At 38.6% G+C, this 24,617-nt stretch overlaps 1 protein-coding gene across 1 annotated transcript in view; it reads left to right on the top strand.

Annotated features, from left to right (window-relative positions):
- Window positions 1-24,617, top strand: part of LOC307060449 (uncharacterized protein C12orf56 homolog) — a gene marked incomplete at both ends in the record, with an annotated part of 64,005 nt that overhangs the window by 30,896 nt on the left and 8,492 nt on the right. The window contains 7 exon segments of the mRNA XM_079714957.1: window positions 2,223-2,252; window positions 2,254-2,272; window positions 2,275-2,367; window positions 9,125-9,231; window positions 9,868-9,957; window positions 23,389-23,410; window positions 23,635-23,736. Coding sequence (XP_079571083.1) covers window positions 2,223-2,252; window positions 2,254-2,272; window positions 2,275-2,367; window positions 9,125-9,231; window positions 9,868-9,957; window positions 23,389-23,410; window positions 23,635-23,736 — 463 coding nt within the window.

Genomic DNA, 24,617 nt, shown 5'->3' with positions numbered 1-24,617 from the left:
TGTGGCTTGCAGGCTCTAGAGCGCAGGCTCAGTAGTTGTGGCACATGGGCTTAGTTGCTCTGTGGCATGTGGGATCTTCCCAGGCCAGTGCTTGAACCCATGTCCTCTGCATTGGCAGGTGGATTCTTAACCACTGCGCCACCAGGGAAGTCCCCCTATTTATTTTATATATAGTAGTTTGTACCTCTTAATGCCCTACCTCCAGCTTGCCCCTCTCCCCTTCCCTCTCTTCACTGGTAACCACTGGTTTGTTTTTTAGATCTGTGAGTCTGTTTCTTTTTTGTTATATTCACTAGTTTGTTTTATTTTTTAGATTCCACATATATGTGATATCATACAGTATTTGCCTTTTTCTATCTGACTTATTTCAATTAGCCTAATGCCCTCCAAGTCCATCCACGTTGTTGCAAATGGCAAAATTTCATTCTTTTTTATGGCTGAGTAGTATTCCATTGTGTATATATACCACACCTTCTTTATCCATTCATCTGCTGATGGGTACTTAGGTTGCTTACATACGTTGGCCATTGTAAATAATGCTGCTATGAACATTGGGGTGCATGTCTCTTTTCGAATTAGTGTTTTCATTTTTTTCAGATAAGTACCCAGGAATGGAATTGCTGGGTCATATGGTAGTTCTATTTTTAGTTTTTTGAGAAACCTCTATACTGTTTTCCATAGTGGCTCTCCCAATTTACAGTCCCACTAACAGTGTACAGAGGTTCCCTTTTTTTTCCACATCCTTGCCAACATTTGTTATTTGTGGTCTTTTTGATGGCTAAGACTGAATTCTTAACGATCATCTCCTCCAGTATCTCCACTAGAAAAGAGACTGTTTTTCAGGAAGTTTTAATTTTTGCGTTAATAAGAGAGGTTCATTGATTGCATAGGGGAGAGCATCTTAGATTTTTTTTAAATAAAGGGGGAAGGAGTAGGCAAGAACCAAGATTCCATGTAGCATTACTGGAATAAATGGCTGGTATCAAGATTTGTGGAATAAGTGGTAAAAATATTTTTACTTCAAGTCAGAAATTCTAAGACATTTCCATCAACCTACACATGTTCTGTTACTGTTACCTTGCACCCTGCTTCTCTGAATCACTGGTTGTGTTAGCTTGGACAGGCTACTTAACCTAACATTCTATAAATGCGATAGTAATTCCCAGCTCAGCCCTCCTAGTGACGCTGAATGAGCTAGTCCATGAAGAGAACCCAGGCCAGACCCCGCCATAGAGTCAGTGCTCAATTAAGTACAGGTTGTTATTATTGAGCACAGTGGGAGATGGAAACAATATCTAACCTGATAATGTGTTTTCAAGTTGCTGTAAAGCCGAGGGGCCAGAACAAGTACACAAATAACTGCAATGGAGTGAAGTAGGATTAGTGTGGTGTAAGAAGTATGGAAAAAGTGCTATGGGAGAGGATTCCCCATCATTGGTGGAATTAGGGAAAGCTCTGAGAAGAAGGTGTTAACTCATTTCAGCTAAGCCAGCTTTTCCTGAAGTGTGGAACGCACATGGGGCAGTAATGGAAGATGACTTCACGTGGTATTCTGACATGGCATGAAATAACTTTGAATTCCATGGTAAAAAATGATTCCCTTTTTCAATTCGTCTGACCTCATTAGGGAGAACCTCTTGGCTTGGTGCCAGTAGTGGCAGCTCTCAAACACATGCTCATATGCCTTTTTGTCAAAGGGAGAGCAGACTTCAGGCTCAAAATAGGGAGCAACTACTTAGAATTTTGTTGCTATTTTTACAGTTACCTGCTATTTATAGCAAATGGTACTGGTTTTCCCATGTGAAGTAGTGATACAAAATTTTCTGTATAAAAAATTTCTCTAAGAAAAAATGAGTTGATTTCAAGAAAAAATACTAAGCAAATAATATTACATATGATTCGTGGGTTATGGTAAATGGTATGTGAACAAACTCTGTGCTGGACTATGAAAGAGAGACAGAAGTTTTCCAGGAACAATGAGAGTATTCATGATATGTACAACTTGAGTAAAGGGGCATGGCAAAAAAGTATGTTTGGAGATTAATAAATAGTTCAATTTGGGAGGAGCAAGTTTCATTACTGATAAGTAACAAAGCTAGAAGTACAAAACTATATTAAAATTCAGTTAGTAACAAAGTTTTACAAACCTAGCAATAATTGTTGATATTCCTCAACTGCTGTTTATCATTTTTTCCATGGAAAATTTTCTTTTCTTTCTGTAGATCTGAGGAGAAAATTAAGCACTTCAGTCAACAAATCTGAACTTTTTCTTAAAAAGACAACACTTCGAGGAAGATACTTTGTTTAATTACAGAACTTAAAGTAGCAGCCCCGAAAAATTTCATTCTGAAAAGGCTTTTCTGGAAAGTAGTTGTTTTGTCTTATTTTTAATCTTTAAAGCTTGTTTTACCTGTTTATCAAATGCAGCATATTCAAGCTTAAAGTAAAATATAAATAAATGTTGTATACTGATGCTGCATTTTAAAATGTTGATTAAATTTAATGCAATCATCTTGATGCCTGAAATGTTGTGATGGAATCATTGTATATGGCGTGCTGGGGCCAGGGAGACAGAAGAGGGGAGAGCAGTAGGGAAAAGATAATAGCTCACATGGGTTGGGTTAGCAGACACAAAAAAAGAGATTGAGGGGAAGCTCCTGGCATGCAAGAAGTATCCGTATAGACAGTGAGATGAGAAAGTACATTTCAAGAAGTCTTACGTGTATGTTCCCCTACAATAAAAATATAATTAAAAAGTTACTTTTGGGGCTTCCCTGGTGGAGCAGTGGTTGAGAGTCCGCCTGCCGATGCAGGGGACACAGGTTCGTGCCCCGGTCTGGGAGGATCCCACATGCCGCGGAGCAGCTGGGCCCGTGAGCCATGGCCGCTGAGCCTGTGCGTCCGGAGCCTGTGCTCCGCAACGGGAGAGGCCACAGCAGTGAGAGGCCCGCGTACCGCAAAAAAAAAAAAAAGTTACTTTTGAATGTAGGATTGTTATTTTTTAAAAGGTGACTCCTGGGAAGTCAAAGCAGTCTAGCTCCTACTTGGCAAGTTACACACTTACTCTTAAGACTGACTTGTAGTATGAGGTTTAGGTGAAGGTATTGAGAAGCCCAGGTGAGTACTGGTGCTGTGCTAATGAGACTCATTCTGGTTAGTGGTCTTATACACAGTTGCCACCATTTTATTGCACAGTTGGGAAGTGCACAGCTTCCCCAGCCATACCTGACAGTCTTGGCCATTTCTTAGATTCTAAGTGCTTGACACATCTGATGACCAACCATCCTGGTTTACCTAGACTAGGATAACAAACTGTCCCAGTTTGCCTGGGACTGAGGAGGTTCATGGCACTTGGGACTTTTAGTGCAAAAGGTAGACCAGTCCCAAGCAAATTGGGATGGTTGATCACCCTAATTAGAGGGCAGAGTAACTACAGAGAATAGAGTATCAAGTGTCCCCAACAATGAGGCAGGTAAGGATGATGTAGTGCTGTATAATCAAAAATGCTTGAGCTAGATAGACCCTGTTAGGAATACACCATCCAAGTTTTAACTACAAAACTTCAGAGAATTATGGAAAATACAGGGACAGGCACCAAAATGACTTACATATGGTTATGAAGAGTCCACATGGAAAGGCTAAAGAAATTGGTATTATCTCCCACCCAAATAAACCTCTCCAGTCCAACCTACATGGTGTTTACTCATCTATAACACTGATTGTGAGGACTTTGCTTCCTCAAAAACTTCTTGAGGCTCTCCTTATTAAGTACAAGTGCTTTGGCTTTGGCATTTAAGGCTCTCCACTACTGACCTCTTGTCACAGATTCCAAATTTGGACAGGCATGGCCTTTATTTTGCAGGGTGGGTTATCAGGAAGGGGCCAACATCTACAGAGGGCAGCCACTGGGAAAACGAATCCAGCTGTAGATGCTAAGGGAGAAGGCACAGTGCCCAAGGACGAGAGTGATCTCTACAAAGAGAATGTGCAAAATGAGAAATATCAGGGCATTATAGTATGTGGGTGGATTACACCCAGATGTCTGCATAAACATTTGGCACCAGCAAGATCTGCACGTTTAGGATTTGGGAACAGGGCCTTCACGGAATGTGGGGTTGGGGGCAGTAGCAACGATACAAAGTCAAGAGTAAAGTCAGTAGCTGGGAAAGGACTGGCAAAGGACTTAGCTCAGGGCCCAAAGAAGAGGTCCACCTAGACAACCTGGACACAATCAGGGGATTGATTTAAAGCAGATGTCTAGGCAGGAGAACGGAGCTACCACCTAAGGGTTAGACTCGGAAGAAGGGTGTTGATGCTGAATGCCAGAATGTTGGTCTTAAGTGTCTCCAATCTTAAAACAGGCCTGAAGCAGGTGGCCTCGGCTGTGGAGGAAAAGAGGGGTGCAGAGAAAGGGAATAAAACCAGGTCTAGCCCACTCAACCCACCACTTCATCACTCTCACCTCTTTTCTGTAAAAGCTTGAACCATGTGAAATGATTTGAACACCCTGCCCTTCCCAGCCCCTCCACGTTTTCCCCTACTACTGCTTTCTCTAGGATACTCTTTCCATTTTCTCCTGTTAAAATCCTACCCATTCATTCTCCAAGGCTCATCTCAAATGCTGTTCTTCTGCCTTTCCTCAGTGGAGAACTTTGGTACCTTCCTCTTTTTGATCTGTTATGGCAGTTCTGTGCCTTAGAACTCTCCTTGATATTTTATAATCTGCACTGTTCAATAAAGTAGCCACCTAGCCACATGTGGCTATTAAGCACTTGAACGTGGCTAGTGACCAAGGAAGTGAAACATCAATTTTATTCAGTTTTAGTCAATTTAAATGTAAATAGCCACATGTGGCTAGCAGCTTCTGTATTGGACAATGCAGTTCTACAGCATCTCCCATAGCACTTTCTCTTTAACGATTCAATAAACATCTATCGCATGCCTGTTCTGTGCTAGGCGTAGTAATTAGGCACTAGAAATGCAACCATGACTAAGACACACTCCCTACCCTCAAGAATTAGCACAGACATTCTCCTTTTTGCTTGGTATATATTTTTTATTTACCATAGTATTCTATAAGCTTCTTCAGGACAGGCATGTGTCATACTCATCTTTGTATTCTCCCTAAGGCCTAACATAATGCCTGCATATATCAGGTCACACCAATTCATAATAAATTGAAATTTTATTCTCTTGTGAAAAATTAACCTGATTGGAAGTCTAGGAGTAAAGCATTCATGTTCTGCTTCTTACTTGAAAATTCTGCAGCCGTACTTTAATGTAATGTCCTTAGATGGACTACAATAGAAGATCTTCTAATTTAGTTGTCAAAAATGAAAGGCCAAAGTGAATAGAGAGGGAAATAAAAGGCACATAGGTAGTCTCCCTGTTTGGGGTCTTTCCCTACTTCAGTGGAGTACGTGGTGTCCCTCAGTGCTGGTAGCCTTATGTTCTCTCTCTAATCTGCAACCAAAATCTAGTCTCATATTCATTTACACAGAGTTAACAAATATGACTAGTAAAACTCAACATTTTAATCTTCTTTTAGGAGCTCTTTTATTTAAATGGTTATCATAGCCTTAAGCTAAAGCAGTGTTTTTTTCCAACTTTGTGCTGGGCTCCCTGCAGAATGTAAGTTTATGTGAAGCTCCTTTAAGAACCCACACTGGGGTGGGGAGATTAGAGGCAGCTTTAATTTTTGGTTCTTGGGTAAGAGGATGGGAAATTATACATATATATTTAAAAACTATAATAAAATTAATATAATGAATAACTATAGGCATATTCTTATAATTAATAATACAATTATTATAATCATATAATAAACAATATAATATTATACAATCATAATATATACAGTTGACCCTTGAACAACATTAGTTTGAACTGCTTGGGTCCACTTATATGTTGATTTTTTCAATAGTAAATACTAAAGTACTACATGATCACGGTTAGTTAAATCCACAGGTGTGGAACCGCAGATATGGAGGGCTGACTGTAAGTTATACTCAGATCCCATATTGTTCAAGGGTCAAATGTATATCATTTTCCCTTTTAAAAATCAACTTCATTGGGATATAATTTTCCTCTGTTAGGTAATTTTTATTCTTCAATTTTATTACAAGAAAAAATTTAAATTACGAGAACACTTTTGTACAGGTTGACTAAACTGCAAGCTTTAGGAGTACAGACACCATGTCCAGTTTGCCAGTTTTGCTTAAGATGTTATTCTCATTACTTAGCATAGTAACTGCCACATGGGGGCAATCAATAGTTACATGTTCAATGATGAATGAAAGAGTTCTCTAGACATGTTATTTCCCAACCCTTCTTTTTTTCTTCATGAAGTTTTTTTTTCCTTCAGTTTTTAAAAACTATGGTAAAATACATATAACATAAAATTTACCATCTTAACCATTTTTAAGTGTCTAGTTCAGTGTTAGGCACTCATGTTGTATATCTATCACCACCATCCTTCTCCAGAACTCTTTCCATCTTACAAAACAGAAACTATATTCATTAAACAACAACACCCCATTTCCCCTTCCCCCCAGCCCCTGGCAACCACCATTCTTCTTTGCGCTTCTATGAGTTTGACTATTCTAAATATCTCATGTAAGAGGAATTATACAGCATTTGTCATTTTGTGACTGGCTCATCTCACTTGGCATGATGTCTTCCAGATTCATTGATGTTATAGTATACGTCAGAATTTCCTTCATTTTAAGGTTGAATAATATTCCAGGTATGTAATACCACATTTTATTTATCCATTCATCTATTGATTAGCACTTGGGTTGCTCCCACATTTTAGCTACTGTGAATAATGCTGTTATGAACATGGATGTGTAAGTATCTCTTTGAGACCCTGCTTTCAATTCTTTTGGGAGTATAGTTGGAAGCAGAATTGCTAAATCATGGTAATTCTATTTTTAATTTTTTGAGGCACTGCCATACTGCTTTTCATAGCAGCGATACCATTTTACATTCCCACCAACAGTGCATAAGGGCTCCAGTTTTTCCACATCCTTGTTATTTACTGATTTTTTTTTTTTTTTTTTTTTTTTTTTGCGGTACGCGGGTCTCTCACTGTTGTGGCCTCTCCTGTTGCGGAGCACAGGCTCCGGATGCGCAGGCTCAGCGGCCATGGCTCACGGGCCCAGCCGCTCCGCGGCATGTGGGATCTTCCTGGACCGGGGCACGAACCCGTGTCCCCTGCATCGGCAGGCGGACTCTCAACCACTGCACCACCAGGGAAGCCCTTTACTGATTTTTTGATAGTAGCCATTCTAATGGGTGTTGGGGGTACCTAATAGTTTTGATTTGCATTTCCCTAATGATTAGTGATGTTGAGCATTTTTTCCCATGCTTATTGGCAATTTGTATATCTTCTCTGGAGAAACACTGGCGTCCAATTTACATATTATAAAGTGCACATATTTTTGAGTGCATTGTAAAGAGTTTTAACAAATGTATATATCTGTATAAACACCACCCCAGTCAAGACTGAGAACATTTCTATCACCCCTTAGGGCTACCTCATGCCCTCTGGCAGTCAGTTTCCTCTGACCCCTGGCCTCAGGCAACTATTGTACTTTCTGTCATCATAGATTAGTTTTGCCTGTCCTAGAATTCCACTTACATGGAATTGTACACTATGTACACTTTTGTGTTTGGCTTCTCTTGACGTAATATTTTTGAGACTCTTTCATGTTGTTGCTGGTAGGCGGAAGATATTTTTTTTTTTTTTTTTTTTTTTTTTTTTGCGGTACGCGGGCCTCTCACTGCTGTGGCGTCTCCTGTTGCGGAGCACAGGCTCCGGACGCGCAGGCTCAGCAGCCATGGCTCACGGGCCCAGCTGCTCCGCGGCATGTGGGATCTTCCCAGACCGGGGCACGAACCCGTGTCCCCTACATCGGCAGGCGGACTCTCAACCACTGCGCCACCAGGGAAGCCCCGGAAGATATTTTATAAGTGAAAATTCCTGAACCACTGAGCGGTGGGAGATCACAATAATAACTGATATTTATTAAGCACATACAATATGTTGAGTACTGTTCAGGCTTTACAAATAATATCTTACTTAATCCTCACATCAGCCTCATGAGGTGATTCTATTAATCCCATTTGAGACATGAAAAGTCACAGAATGTATAAGTAATCTGCCAAATGTCCTACAGCTACCCAGTGGCAGAGCTGGTATCTGAACTCAAAGAACCTGGCTCCAGAGTCAGCGTGTAAAGTTACCACACTCTGCAACCCCAGCACTTCTGAGAGGGCCAAGGTGTACGTCCTGCTCCTTTTGTCCTTCCCTCTCTCCACCTGCCATCCTCAGCCTCTTCTGAGCACACATATAACTGTCTAAACGAAGAGTCTAAGTTGCCACTAGTAAACAAAAGTGCTGGGAAAAAAATGAACAGTAGAGGAATAGAAAAGAGAAGCAATTATATCCAATTCTCATTAGTACCAGCTTGCCTGATTTCATGGGCCTGTGCTTATTTTCATGCTCAATTATCTCATGAGACTGGATAGGAACAGAAAAAAACTGGTTCCCACACTCTTAAGTCAGTGTTTATTTTGGCAGAAATGGCAATCTACATTTCCACTGTATTAACAGAAGTATTAAAATCATTCTGCACCATCTTCATAGGCTATATCAGTGCTGTACATTTGTTTCTGAATTAGTAAACAGTTTTAAATGAGTGCTTTTCTAGCCATTATTTCATTATGTCCTCACAAAGGCCAAATTACTTTGGAAAGGCAGGAAATATAGTGGCCCCCATTTAATATTATTATTCCAAGGTGACTGAATGACTGGCCTAAGGTTATATACCTACTTCTGGATGATCTTCACTATTAGTGGTGAAGCTGGGCCTAGAAGGCATCTCTCAGCATCACCCGCTAGGTTTTAGCTCTGGCTCTGTTCACCAGGACAATGGTCTTCTGGTTGTAAGTAAAAGTATATTTTCAATTTGGGTTATGCTAGTGTTAATGAGAGAGAATGTAAATCACTTTCTCCCTAATTGAAGAACAAATCATTTCTTATTATTTTTATTATGTAAGAATTGAGAGTTTTGCCAACAGATACCTTAATTACCATCTTCTTTCCTGCTTGCTTTCACAGACCAGTGACCTTTTTTATTTCCTAGTGAACAAACTTCATGAGTACTTGCCAGAGACTAGGGATAAGAATGCACATCAAAATAAAAGCCAAAGTGCTGATGAGCTGGTGTAAGTACTAACTGGATAATCACAGATATTTTTTCCCTAGGATGTTCAAGATAAATGGAAGGCACTGGGCAAAATATACACTGTATTAATGATTAATAGTGCAGCAAGTTTTGCTTCACATAGATTTTTAAAAAATAGTATTTATTTTGTTCTAATTGTACAGTTAAAGAAAAACTACACAAGAAGCTAGTAATACTGGCTGTCCCAAAAGGGAAAAAAATGAGTGTATGAATAAAAGACACCTTCACTGTATTCCCTTTTTTAACCTTTGAAATTTTGAGCCAGAAATTACTACTTGAAACAGTTAAAATTATTAAATGTAGTTTAAAAATAGCGTGATTATCATTAAAACTTTGCAAAAAATAAGTGCAAAAATCAATATGTAAATGACTTTTAATCCTGACATGCACCTATTAATTCATTCATTCAACAAATATTTTTGAGTGCTTACTATGTAGCAGTCACAGAGTAGACACTCAACCGATGTTGGCAATTTAATATACAGAATTTCCTTCCTATACTTTTTCTACATGGCTATCTGAATGCAGTTCTATTGAGCATTACTGATTTTGTAGAATTCTGAACTTACAATGAAATCATGCCATTTCCGTGATTTTTTTTCTCTTTGTTTTCTAGGGCATGCATTGAAATTATACAGACTCTGGGAATGATGTTCAGAGAAACAGAAACTGAGGCATCATTCCTGAACACGTTGGCAGCTAAGAAGTAAGGCCTTTTAAAAATTGAGACCTTGTAGTTACAACCCATTAACTATTCTACTGAGTGTCTTCCAGAACTCAACTCTCTTGACTTCTCTGTTCAATCCCCTTGTAAATATATTAAACTCTTTTGTCTCACTTCCTTCTGTGATGAATAGATTAATTAACATACTGAGTTCTCTCTGATTATTGGGGGCACAAAGATTTTGTTAGCATAAGTTTATCTTTTGTCATTGCCTGAAAAAGACCAAATGAACCATCATACATTAAAAACGAGGGGTTCTCTATTAGAATTTTCTGGAGTACTCTTTTATCCACATTGCAAAGGCAGGAACTATAGTCGCTCCCTTTAGTATATAATTGTGTGACCTTGGAGTGAATGACATTGGAGGGAAAGCTGTTGTAAGATACTCCAAGATATGTGGCCCAAAGAAGATAGAAATTTACATCATTCTTACATAACAGTCCCGAGTTAATAGCCATGCTTTTCCTCTACAAGATCAGCCAGAGACTTAGGTTCCTTCCTTTTTGTTGCTCTGCTATCTTCTATCATGCTATCTTTGTCCTCATGGTTAGCTGGCTAAATTGCTTGCTTTCATAACTCCCTGTGGGAATCAGGAAGAGAAGTAAAGGGCAAGCAAATTGCCTTTTCAAGCAAGGCGTATAAGGCTTTTGCTTACCTTCTATTGGTGAGAACTTTAGGCATATGGTGTTTCTAGCTGCAAAAGAGGCTGCAAAATGCGTCTGTAGTTGGACAGCTGTGTGCCTAGCTAAACTATAGATGGCAATGGGACATATGTAATTTAAAGGAAGAATGGAAGAATGTATAGTGAGGGACAACAGCATTCTTTGCCACAGAAAGTATGTGTTTGCATGTTTTGCATATTATCTGCTTGACCTTTTTATGAGATTTATAGGCTATGAATTACACCCTTGGGCAATGGTCTGACTAAAATCTTAATTTTTTTCTACCCATATCAATTGTTTATCTACATTTCTTGTACTAGAAGGTGGAAGAAGGATGAGAGCCATGGACTCTGAAACATTTAAACCAGAGGGAAGAATAAGAACTTTTAGTAATATTTGTCCAGGCTATTTAGTAGAGACCTTTACAAATAAATTTTAATGATAATACTCATTAACATACCTTAAGCAACTTGCTATGTGCCAGGGACTATGGGCATACTGTGCATTATAGCAGGGATGGTCAAACATTTCTGCAAAAGGCCATATAGTATGGGCTTCCCTGGTGACTCAGTGGTTAAGAATCCACCTGCCAATGCAGTGGACCAGGGTTCGAGCCCTGGTCCGGGAAGATCCCACATGCCACAGAGCAACTGAGCCTGTGCACCACAACTACTGAGCCTGCGCTCTAGAGCCCACAAGCCACAACTACTGAAGCCTGTGCACCTGGAGCCCATGCTGCACAACAAGAGAAGCCACTGAAATGAGAAGCCCACACACCGCAACAAAGAGTAGCCCCCGGAGGGCCCCCACAAGCTTCTGGGATCTGCGAGGAGCAGGTGTCTCAGTGATAACTATACTCTGGACTAAATCCTGAATTTGTCTTGTTGGTCAAATGATTAACATCAAAAGCAACTCCAAGAGATTGGCTCAAGATGGTGGAGTAGAAGGACATGCCTTCATTCCCTCTTGCAAGAGCACCGGAATCACAACTAACTGCTGAACAATCATTGACAAGAAGACACTGGAACTCACCAGAAAAGATACCCCACATCCAAAGACAAAGGAGAAGTTGCAATGAGATAGTGGGAGGGGCGCAATCACAATAAAATCAAATAACATAACTGCTGGGTGGGTGACTCACAAACTGGAGAACACTTATACCACCCATTGGAGTGAAGGTTGTGAGCCCCACGTCGGGATTCCAAACACGGAGGTCCAGCAATGGGAGGAGGAATTCCTAGAGAATCAGACTTTGAAGGCTAGCGGGATTTGATTGCAGGACATCGACAGGACTGTGGGAAACAGAGACTCCACTCTTGGAGGGCACACACAAAGTAGTGTGCGCATCGGGACCCAGGGGAAGGAGCAGTGACCCCATAGGAGACTGAACCAGACCTACCTGTTAGTGTTGGAGGGTCTCCTGCAGAGGTGGGGGTGACTGTGTCTCACCGTGAGGACAAGGACACTGGCAGCAGAAGTTCTGGGAACTGCTCCTTGGTGTGAGCCCTCCCACAGTCCGCCATTAGCCCCACCAAAAAGCTGGGTAGGTTCCAGTGCTGGGTCTCCTCAGGCCAAACAACCAACAGGGAGGGAACCCAGCCCCACCCATCAGCAGACAAGCAGATTAAAGTTTTACTGAGCTCTGCCGACCAGAGCAACACCCAGCTCTACCCACCACCAGTCCCTCCCATAAGGGAACTTGCACAAGCCTCTTAGATAGCCTCATCCACCAGAGGGCAGACAGCAGAAGCAAGAAGAACTACAATTCTGCAGCCTGTTGAAGGAAAACCACATTCACAGAAAGATAGACACAATGAAAAGGCAAAGGACTTTGTACCAGATGAAGGAACAAGATAAAACCCCAGAAAAACAACTAAATGAAGTGGAGATAGGCAACCTTCCAGAAAAAGAATTCAGAATAATGATAGCGAAGATGATCTAGGACCTCGGAAAAAGAATGAAGGCAAAGATTGAGAAGATGTAAGAAATGTTTAACAAACACCCAGAAGAATTAAACAACAAACACCTAGAAGAATTAAAGAACAAACAAACAGAGATGAACAATACAATAACTGAAATGAAAAATACACTAGAAGGAATCAATAGCAGAATAACTGAGGCAGAAGAACGGATAAGTGACCTGGAAGACAGAATGGTGGAATTCACTGCCACGGAACTAAATAAAGAAAAAAGAATGAAAAGAAATGAAGACAGCCCAAGAGACCTCTGGGACAACATTAAACGCAACAATATTCATATTATAGGGGTTCCAGAAGGAGAAGAGAGAAAGGACGTGAGAAAATATTTGAAGAGATTATAGCCAAAAACTTCCCTAACATGGGAAAGGAAATAGCCGTCCAAGTCCCAGAAGTGCAGAGAGTCCCAGGCAGGATAAACCCAAGGAGAAACACGCCAAGACACATAGTAATCAAGTTGGCAAAAATTAAAGACAAAGAAAAATTATTGAAAGCAGCAAGGGAAAAACGACAAATAACATACAAGGAACTCCCTTAAGGTTAACAGCTGATTTCTCAGCAGAAACTCTATGAGCCAGAAGGGAGTGGCATGATATATTTAAAGTGATGAAAGGGAAGAAGCTACAACCAATATTACTCTACCCAGCAAGGATCTCATTCAGATTCAACAGAGAAATCAAAAACTTTAAGACAAGCAAAAGCTAAGAGAATTCAGCACCACCAAACCAGCTCTACAACAAATGCTAAAGGAACCTCTCTAACTGGGAAACACAAGAGAAGAAAAGGACCTACAAAAACAAACCCATAACAATTAAGAAAATGGTAACAGGAACATACATATCAATAATTACCTTAAAAGTGAATGGATTAAATGCTCCAACCAAAAGACACAGGCTCGCTGAATGGATACAAGAACAAGACCCATATACATGCTGTCTACAAGAGACCCACTTCAGACCTAGGGACACATACAGACTGAAAGTGAGGGGATGGAAAAAGATATTCCATGCAAATGGATATCAAAAGAAAGCTGGAGTAGCAATACTCATATAGGATAAAATAGACTTTAAAATAAAGAATGTTACAAGGAAGGACACTACATAATGATCAAGGGATCAATCCATGAAGAAGATATAACAATTATAAATATATATGCACCCAACATAGGAGCACCTCAATACATAAGGCAACTGCTAACAGCTATAAAAGAGGAAATGGACAGTAACACAATAATAGTGGGGGACTTTAACACCTCATTTACACCAATGGACAGATCATCCAAACAGAAAATTAATACGGAAACACAAGCTTTAAATGACACAATAGACCAGATAGATTTAATTGATATTTATAGGACATTCCATCCAAAAACAGCAGATTACACTTTCTTCTCAAGTGCGCATGGAACCTTCTCCAGGATAGATCATATCTTGGGTCACAAATCAAGCCTCGGTAAATATAAAAAAACTGAAATCATATCAAGCATATTTTCCGACCACAACGCTATGAGATTAGAAATCAATTACATGGAAAAAAATGTAAAAAACACAAACACATGGAGGCTAAACAATACGTTATAAATAACCAAGAGATCACTGAGGAAATCAAAAAATACCTAGAGACAAATTATAACAAAAACACGACTATCCAAAACCTGTGGGATGCAGCAAAAGCAGTTCTAAAAGGGAAGTTTATAGCAATACAAGCCTACCTCAAGAAGCAAGAAAAATCTCAAATAAACAATCTAAACTTACACCTAAAAGAACTAGAAAAAGAACAAACAAAACCCAAAGTTAGTAGAAGGAAAGAAATCATAAAGATCAGAGCAGAAATAAATGAAATAGAAACAAAGAAAACAATAGCAAAGATCAATAAAACTAAAAGCTGGTTCTTTGAGAAGATAAACAAAATTGATAAACCTTTAGCCAGACTCATCAAGAAAAAGAGTGAGAGGACTCAAATAAACAAAGTTAGAAATGAAAAAGGAGAAGTTACAACGGACACCACAGAAATACAAAGCATCCTAAGAGACTACCACAAGCAACTTTATGCCAATAAAATGGACAACCTGGAAGAAATGGACACATTCTTAGAAAGGTATAACCTTCTAAGACTGAACCAGGAAGAAATAGAAAATATGAACAGACCAATCACAAGTAATGAAATTGAAACGGTGATTAAAAATCTTCCAACAAACAAAAGCCCAGGACCAGATGGCTTCACAGGCGAATTCTATCAAACATTTAGAGAAGAGCTAACACCCATCCTTCTCAAACTCTTCCAAAAAATTGCAGAGGAAGAAACACTCCCAAACTCATTCTATGAGTCCACCATCACACTGATACCAAAACCAGATAAAGATACTACAAAAAAAGAAAATTACAGACCAATATCACTGATGAATATTGATGCAAAAATACTAGCAAACAGAATCCAACAACACATTAAAAGGATCATACACCATGATCAAGTGGGATTTACCCCAGGGATGCAAGGATTCTTCAATATACACAAATCCATCAATGTGATACACCATATTAACAAATTGAAGAATAAAAACCATATGATCATCTCAATCGATGCAGAAAAAGCTTTTGACAAAATTCAACACCCAGTTATGATAATAACTATCCAGAAAGTGGGCATAGAGGGAACCTACCTCATCATAATAAAGGCCATATACGACAAACCCACAGCAAACATCATTCTCAATGGTGAAAAACTGAAAGCATTTCCTCTAAGATCAGGAAGAAGACAAGGATGTCCACTCTCACCACTATTATTCAACATAGTTTTGGAAGTCCTGGCCATGGCAATCAGAAAAGAAAAAGAAACACAAGGAATACAAATTGGAAAAGAAGAAGTAAAACTGTCACTGTTTGCAGATGACATGATACTATACATAGAGAATTCTAAAGATGCCACCAGAAAACTACTCAAGCTAATCAATGAATTTGGTAAAGTTGCAGGATACAAAATTAATGCACAGAAATCTCTTGCATTCCTATACACTAACAATGAAAGATCAGAAAGGGAAATTAATGAAAGAATCCCATTCACCATTGCAACAAAAAGAATAAAATACCTGGGAATAAACCTACCTAAGGAGGTAAAAGACCTGTACTCAGAAAACTATAAGATGTTGATGAAAGAAATCAAAGATGTCCCAAACAGATGGAGAGATATACCATGTTCTTGGATTTGAAGAATCAATACTGTGAAAATGACTATACTACCCAAAGCAATCTACAGATTCAATGCAATCCCTATCAAACTACCAATAACAAAAATCTTAAAATTTGTATGGAGACACAAAAGACCCTGAATAGCCAAAGCAGTCTTGAGGGAAAAAAATCGAGCTGGAGGAATCAGACTCCTTGACTTCAGACTATACTAAAAAGCTACAGTAATCAAGACAATATGGTATTGGCACAAAAACAGAAATATAGATCAATGGAACAGGATAGAAAGCCCAGAGATAAACCCACGCACCTATGGTCAACTAATCTATGACAAAGGAGGCGAGGATATACAATGGAGAAAAGACAGTCTCTTCAATGAGTGGTGCTGGGTCAATATTTAAAAAACAAACAACCCAATCAAAAAATGGGCAGAAGACCTAAATAGACATTTCTCCAAAGAAGACATACAGATGACCAAGAAGCACATGAAAAGCTGCTCAACATCACCAGTTATTAGAGAAATGCAAATCAAAACTACAATGAGGTATCACCTCACACCAATTAGAGTGGGCATCATTAGAAAATCTACAAACAACAAATGCTGGAGAGGGTGTGGAGAAAAGGGAACGCTCTTGCACCGTTGGTGGGAATGTAAATTGATACAGCCACTATGGAGAACAGTATGGAGGTTCCTTAAAAAACTAAAAATAGAACTACCATATGACCCAGCAATCCCACTACTGGGCATATGCCCAGAGAAATCCATAATTCAAAAAGACACATGCACCCCAACGTTCATTGCAGCACTATTTACAATAGCCAGGTCATGGAAGCAACCTAAATGCCCATCGACAGATGAATGGATTAAGAAAGTGTGGTACATGTATACAATGGAATAGTACTCGGCCATAAAAAGGAACGAAATTGGGTCATTTGTGGAGACGTGGATGGATCTAGAGACTGTTATACAGAGTGAAGTAAGTCAGAAAGAGAAAAACAAATATTATATATTAACACATATATGTGGAACCTAGAAAAATGGTACAGATGAACCGGTTTGCAGGACAGAAATAGACACAGATGTAGAGAACAAAGGTATGGACACCAAAGGGGAAAATGTCGGGGGCGGTGGTGTCTGTGAAATAAATTGGGACATTGGGATTGACATATATATGCTAATATGTATAAAATATATAACTAATAAGAACCTGCTGTATAAAAAAAAAAAAGAGTAGCCCCCACTCGCCACAACTAGAGAAAGCCCGCACACAGCAACGGAGACCCATTGCAGCCAAAAATTTTTTTAAAAATAGGCCATATAGTAAATTTTTTCGGCTTTTCAGGCCATATAGTCTCTGTTGAAACTACTTAATGCTGCCATTGTCACAAAAGCACCCACAGACAGTATGCAAAGGAATGGGCACAGCTGTGTTCCAATAAAGCTTTATTTACAAAAACAGGTTCTAGGCTATTTGGACTGCAGGCCATAGTTTGTTGACCCCTGCTTTACAGCATACAAGGAAAATATACTCTGTTATTTTCTCTGCATACTTCTTTATGCAGTTGATGGTACTGCCATTTTCCCAATCTCCAAGAGAGAGATTCAAAATTATGAATGATATTTACATCTTCTCCCACACTGAAAGTATTGCTAAGTCATGTTACCCTTTTTGTCCACCTTTTGGTCCCTACGTTTCTTTACCCAAGATGGAGAAAATCATTCTTACCAATCTCTGTTGTAAAGTGTTGCATATTAATTGTCTGTCTTAACTTGGTTCAACCACATCAGCCCTACTACATCAAGCCTCTTTCCTGATATGTCTAATTCTTTTTATGTCCTTTGATATATATATTATATTGCTATAGTAGAGTCTGATTATAACACTAACTTTTCAGTCAATTTTTATATTCATAGGGGTCAAATCATGTTACCTATACCATTAACTACCACCATAAATGTTTAATACAACTAATAATCTTCTATTGCCATGTAACAAATTACCACAAATTTAGTGGCTTCAAACAACATATACTTATTATGTCACAGTTTCTGTAGATCAGGAAATTTGGGCACAGCTTAGGTGGATCCTCTGCTCAGGGTCTCATAAGGCTTCAATCAAGGTGTTGGCTGGGGCTGCAGCCTCATCCGAGGCTTGGGGCCCTCTTCCAAGCTCATTTGGGTAGTTGTTAGCGGAATTAATTTCCTTATAGCTGTAAAACTCATGACAGCTTGCTTCTTGGCAGGAATATCTCTGAGCTCAGGAAAGGCCTAAACTCTCCTTTAAAGGGCTCACCTCATTAGATCAGGGCCACTCAGGATAATCTTTGATTAACTCAAAAGTCAACTAATTGGGGATCTCAATTATATTCGCAAAATCTCTTCATCTTTCTCATCTAACATAACATAATGACAAGAGTGATAGCCTAATAGATTCACAGGTCCTGAACATACTTTAGGGGAAGGGATCATATAGTGTATATACCATGGGATGAAAATATTGGAAGCCATATTAAAATTCTGCCTACCACAATAACATAAGATGACTTATGAGACCATGAGTTTGCCATTCAAAGTCTGTATTTTAAGATACTTTAATACATTAAAAATTCTTACATTAGAAATAATAACAATGTAAACAATGAAAGTATCAAACTGTTTGTACCATTTTTAAGGGTGTGATGTCAACCCTATAATAAGTCTGTTATAATAAGTCAGGATGAAACTACCATTTTAGATTAAAATTCTTTTTTCTATTATTGGCTTAATGGATTTTAAATTGAGTTGGCAGAAGGGATAGATTTCAAATTAAATTCCATTTGAGCAAATAAAAAAGCATTTATTCATTTCAGCATTTTTCTCTTTATTTTTTCATAAGTAGAAATTTTATTTGTTCAACCCACTTCATTGTATTCTTGAAATATGCCATAATCCTTTCTTTTTTTTCAGTATCCTTATGGTTGAATTCATGTATTACCACAGCAAGTGACTCAGAATTTGAGAGTTCCTTCCCATAGCCTAGGATATATGATACTTTGAAATGAAGCTGTTGCTGAAAATAAAGGACTATAATTAAATATAACAGTGAATGGAAAGTCAATTCAAACTTAATATCAGGAAAAGCTTCTAAATAGAGTGCTTTGTTGATTTTGGAAGTGTCTTCTGAAAACAGACTGGCTGTTTTATAAAACAGCCTGGATAAAACATTAGCAAATATCCTGTAGGACATATCCTGCTTTTTTGAGCGATGTGCTAACTGACAATGTTCTAACTTCTTTTGCAGATATGAGAACTAGACTTGTTTTGTTTTCTTTTTAAATTTTATTTATTTATTTAGTTAGTTATTTTTGGCTGCGTTGGGTCTTTGTTGCTGCACGCGGGCTTTCTTTTTTCTAGTTGCGGTGAGCGGGGGCTACTCTTCCTTGCAGTGTGCAGGCCTCTCATTGCGGTGGCTTCTCTTGTTGTGGAGCACGGGCTCTACGCGTGCGGGCTTCATTAGTTGTGGCACATGGGCTCAGTAGTTGTGGCTCACGGACTCTAGAGCGCAGGCTCAGTAGTTGTGGCGCACGGGCTTAGTTGCTTTGAGGCATGTGGGATCTTCCCGGACCAGGGCTCGAACCCGTGTCCCCTGAATTGGCAGGCGGATTCTTAACCACTGCACCACCAGGGAAGCCCTAGACTTGATTTTTGAGTTGGAGAAACGAGGGGAATTATATTTCTAGTAGAATTTTGGTAAACTTCTAATCATGGTAATGATTTAAATGATTGTAAAAAGATTAGGAAGTCTCAAATATTACTAAACAAGGATTGTTTATATTCTTCTTTATTCCATTATAAAAGGAATGCTTAAGGTTATAGAGAATTTTTATACAGTGCTATATGTACATTCTTTTTTTTTTTTTTTGCGGTACGCAGGCCTCTCACTGTTGTGGCCTCTCCTGTTGCGGAGCACAGGCTCTGGACGCGCAGGCCCAGTGGCCATGGCTCACGGGCCCAGCCGTTCTGCGGCATGTGGGATCTTCCCGGACCGGGGCACGAACCCGTGTCCCCTGCATCGGCAGGTGGACTCTCAACCACTGCGCCACCAGGGAAGCCCATGTAAATTCTTTTATTGCTCCTATCTGTCAAAGCTACTCTGATACTGACTTCAATTAGGCAACTGATATTTTCAGTGGTCTGCCTTCAGCTCTTTTTCAACCATACATGGGTTGTACTATACACATGAAAATAGGGTTACTAACCCAGCTTCTCAGGATGCACGTTTTGAATTGTGATTTTTTTGTGTGTACCTTTTTATTTTCAAATACTATGATATATTATTCAAATATATAGTAACATTTAAGTGAGTTATTAGTGTACGTTAGTGGACTGTACTAACAGTCCACATTTTTGTTTGAAATCAAAAGACTTCAAGTTTAATACTAGTTTTATTCACTAATAGCTAGTGATCTTTAGTGGAACAGTAAACCTCTGAAATGCTTTGTTAAAAAAAGGTTTCTCAAGTCAAAAAACTTAAGAGATAAGCGTTTTAAGAAATGCTTCATACTGTTTCTTTGTCCCAGAGATAAACAGATATAAAATCTCTGAGAAGTCCTGTAGTAAAGCTATCCAGTGACATGGCTTACCCAAGTATTTCCCATACTTCCTTTGACCACAGAACCTATTTTGACTATAATATTGCCTGGAATTAGTAATCCATAAAAAGCCCTTTGGGAAATACTGCTATAATTTAAATCACTCAAATTTCCCTTAAATCCAGATTCCCTAAGCTTTCCAAGCTAAGTGAACTTCTAGAACTATATTTTTTCTGAACCAAAAGACCAAGAAATTATATTTTCACTTAAATGTTTTATCACTAGACATTCGTCTGCATGTCTAGGGATACAAAAGTTCAGTCAAGAATGATCTGCAATCGCCACTAAAAACTACTAGAGCTCATAAATGAATTTGGTAAAGTTGCAGGATTCAAAATTAATACACAGAAATCTGTTGCATTTCTATACACTAACAATGAACTACCAGAAAGAGAAATTAAGAAAACAATCCTGGGAGGGGCAATATAGGGGTAGGGATTAAGAGGTACAAACTATTATGTATAAAATAAGCTACAAGGATATGTTATACAACATGGGGAATATGGCCAATATTTTATAATAACTATAAATGGAGTAGAACCTTTGAAAATTGTGAATCAGTATAGTGTACACCTGTAACTTATATAATATTGTACATCAACTATACATCAATTTAAAAAACCATGATGAATTACCACTTCATAAAAAACAAAACAAAACAATCTCATTTACAATCACATCAAGAAGATAAAATACCTAGGAATAAACTTACCTAAGGAGGAATAAACCTACCTAAGGAGGAATAAACCTACCTAAGGGAGGTAAACCTACCTTATAGTTTTCTGAGGTAAAACCTACCTCAGAGGGCTTCCCTGGTGGCGCAATGGTTGAGAGTCCTCCTGCCGATGCAGGGGACATGGGTTCGTGCCCCGGTCCAGGAAGATCCCACATGCCACGGAGTGGCTAGGCCCGTGAGCCATGGCCGTTGAGTCTGCGCGTCCGGAGCCTGTGCTCCACAACGGGAGAGGCCACAACAGTGAGAGGCCCGTGTACCGCAAAAAACAAAACAAAACAAAACAAAAAACCTACCTCAGAAAACTGTAAGACACTGATGAAAGAAATTGAAGATGATGCAAACAGATGGAAAGATATACTGTGTTCGTGGATTGGAAGAATTAATATCCTTAAAATGACCATATTACCCAAGGCAAGCTACAGATTCAATATAATCCCTATCAAAATACCAATGGCACACAACTAGAGCAAACAATTAAAAAACTTGTATGGAAACACAAAAGACCCCATATAGCCAAAACAATCTTGAGAAAAAACAGCTAGAGGTATCATGCTCCCTGACTTCAGACTATACTACAAAGCTACAATAATCAAAACAATATGGTACTGGCATGAAAACAGACACATAGATCAATGGAACAGAATAGAGAGCTCAGAAATAAACCCATGCACTTATGGTCAATTAATCTACAACAAAGGATGCAAGAATATACAATGGAGAAAAGACAGCCGCTTCAGTAAGTGGTGCCAGGAAAACTGGACAGCTACATGTAAAAGAATGAAATTAGAACATTTTCTCATACCATATACAAAAATAAACTCAAAATGGATTAGAGACCTAAATGTAAGACCATAAACCATAAAACTCCTAGAAGAAAACATAGGCAGAACACTCTTTGACATGAATTGTAGCAATGCTGTTTTGGATCTGTTTCCTAAGGCAAAGGAAACAAAAGCAAAACTGAACAAGTGGGACCTAATTAAACTTAAAAGCTTTTGCACAGCAAAGGAAACCATTGACAAGATGAAAAGACAACCTACTGAATGGGAGAAAATATTTGCAAATGATATGACTGATAAAAGATTAATATCCAAAATATAAAACAACTCATACAACTCAATGCAAAAAAAACCCCAAACAACCCGATTAAAAAATGGGCAGAAGACCTGAAAAGACATTTATTCGAAGAAGACATACAGATGGCAAACAGGCAAATGAAAAGATGCTCGACATCACTAGTCATCAGAGAAATGCAAATCAAAACCACAATGAGATAGCACCTCACATCTGCCAGAATGACTATCATCAAAAAGACCACAAATACAAATGTTGGTGAGGATGTGGAAAAAAGGGAATTCTTGTACACTGTTGGTGGGAATGTAAATTGGTGCAGCCACTATGGAAAACAGTATGGAGGTTTCTCAAAAAATTAAAAATAGAATTACCATATGATCCAGCGATTCCATTCCTGGGTATATATCTAAACAAAATGAGAAACACTAATTCGAAAAGATACATGCACTCCAATGTTCATAGCAGCATTATTTATAATTGCCAAAATATGGATGCAACCTAAGTGTCTATTAACAGATGAATGGATAAAGAAGATGTAGTGTGTGTGTGTATATATATGTGTGTGTGTGTGTATACACACACACACACACAATGGAATAGTGCCCAGCTCTAAAAAAGAATAAGATTTTGCCATTTGCAACAACATGAATGGACCTGGAGGGTGTTACGCTTAGTGAAATAAGTCAAACGGTGAAAGACAAACACTGTATGATATCACTTATATGTGGAATCTAAAAAATAAAACTAATGAATCTGACAAAAAAGAAACAGACTCACAGATATAGAGGACAAACTAGTGCTTACCAGTGGGCAGAAGGAAGGGGGAAGGGGCAAGACAGACATAGGGAATTAAGAGGGCAAACCACTACGTATAAAATAAATAAGCTATAAGGCTATATTGTACAAAATGGGGAATACAGCCAATATTTTATAATAACTATAAATGGAGTATAATCTATAAAATTTTTGAATCACTATATTATATACCTGAAACAAATATAATATTGTAAATCAACTATACCTCAATTAAAAAAAAAGAATGGTCTGCAATGCTTCATACTTGTAAGTATAATTACACTCAGTTTCTGCAAACTTAGTGTCACTGCTATTTTTTTTTAACTTTCTCATTAATTGCCTTTATTTTTTTTCAGGGGAACACTATTTAACCTCTTGGTAATTTTTTTTTTTTTTTTTTTTTTTGTTACGCGGGCCTCTCACTGTTGTGGCCTCTCCCCTTGCAGAGCACAGGCTCCAGACGCACAGGCTCAGCGGCCATGGCTCACGGGCCCAGCCGCTCCGTGGCATGTGGGATCTTCCCGGACCGGGGCACGAACTCGTGTCCCCTGCATCGGCAGGCGGACTCTCAACCACTGCGCCACCAGGGAAGCCCCCTCTTGGTAATTTTAATTAGCGAGCCTCAGATTCCAAAATCTTGTCCTGTGTTTGACATCCAGTTGGTGGCTGATTCAGCTTTAGTTGAGATGTCTTTTGATGCTGAGGTGAGATGAGAATTTTGGAATTTATCTAACTACAATATATAGGGATCCTGGGTTCTTCTATGTGGACCAGGACATCATAGAGTATAGAAAGATAATTAAATCAAAGAGTAAATATGTTGTTATTAACCTCAAAATTTAGATAGTTATTCTGTCAATATTACTATTATATCCATTTTATATGTTTTAAAGTATGCATACTAAGAAAAATAATTAGTATTCTTTATACATTAGATAAATCTGTTTATATTTGTCTCTATATAAAATATTTACATATATAATTCCACAGCAAGTGTCTAACGGGTAAAAAAGCACTGTCTTAGAGATTTTAGGATTAACGTTCTTGCCTTAGTTTACCATTTCCTTACCTATCTAAGTAGTGCAAACTTAGAGTTACTTATTTTTCTAAAGTTTTACTAAAACATTAGAGATATCAAAGTGCCTATAATGCACTTATTCTGAGAGAATAAATCAGGTATTATTAGTTTATTTTGAGTAGGCCAACACAGAATTTCTTTAAAGGATGGGACATGATTTCATAGTTGTTGAACATACAATCAGAGTTATGTTTTAGAAAACTCTTAAATTCACTCATTCATTCAATAAGTATTTATTGAGCATCTGTTATGAGCTAAACAGTGTGCTAGGCAGTGGATAGACAGATGTTAGTCAAATATAACATCAATGTGTTACAGCAGACTGTATACAGAGAGTCTATGATACCAATATCAACAGTGGAGTGAGGGAATTAGGGATGAAAGAGGAGGATGGAAGCAAGACTGACAGGCAAAGGCGTTAAGAAGCTAGTGCTGTAGTCCAGGTGAGGGATGATATGGGCCAGAAGGAAGCCTTCCTTGACCCCTAAACAAAACTAGGCTTTCTTT

Source organism: Hyperoodon ampullatus, assembly GCF_949752795.1.
Source record: "Hyperoodon ampullatus genome assembly, chromosome: 11".
NCBI classification, from domain to species: Eukaryota; Metazoa; Chordata; class Mammalia; order Artiodactyla; family Ziphiidae; genus Hyperoodon; species Hyperoodon ampullatus.
Note: the sequence above shows the minus strand (reverse complement) of the source record. Positions and strands in the feature narration are given on the sequence as shown.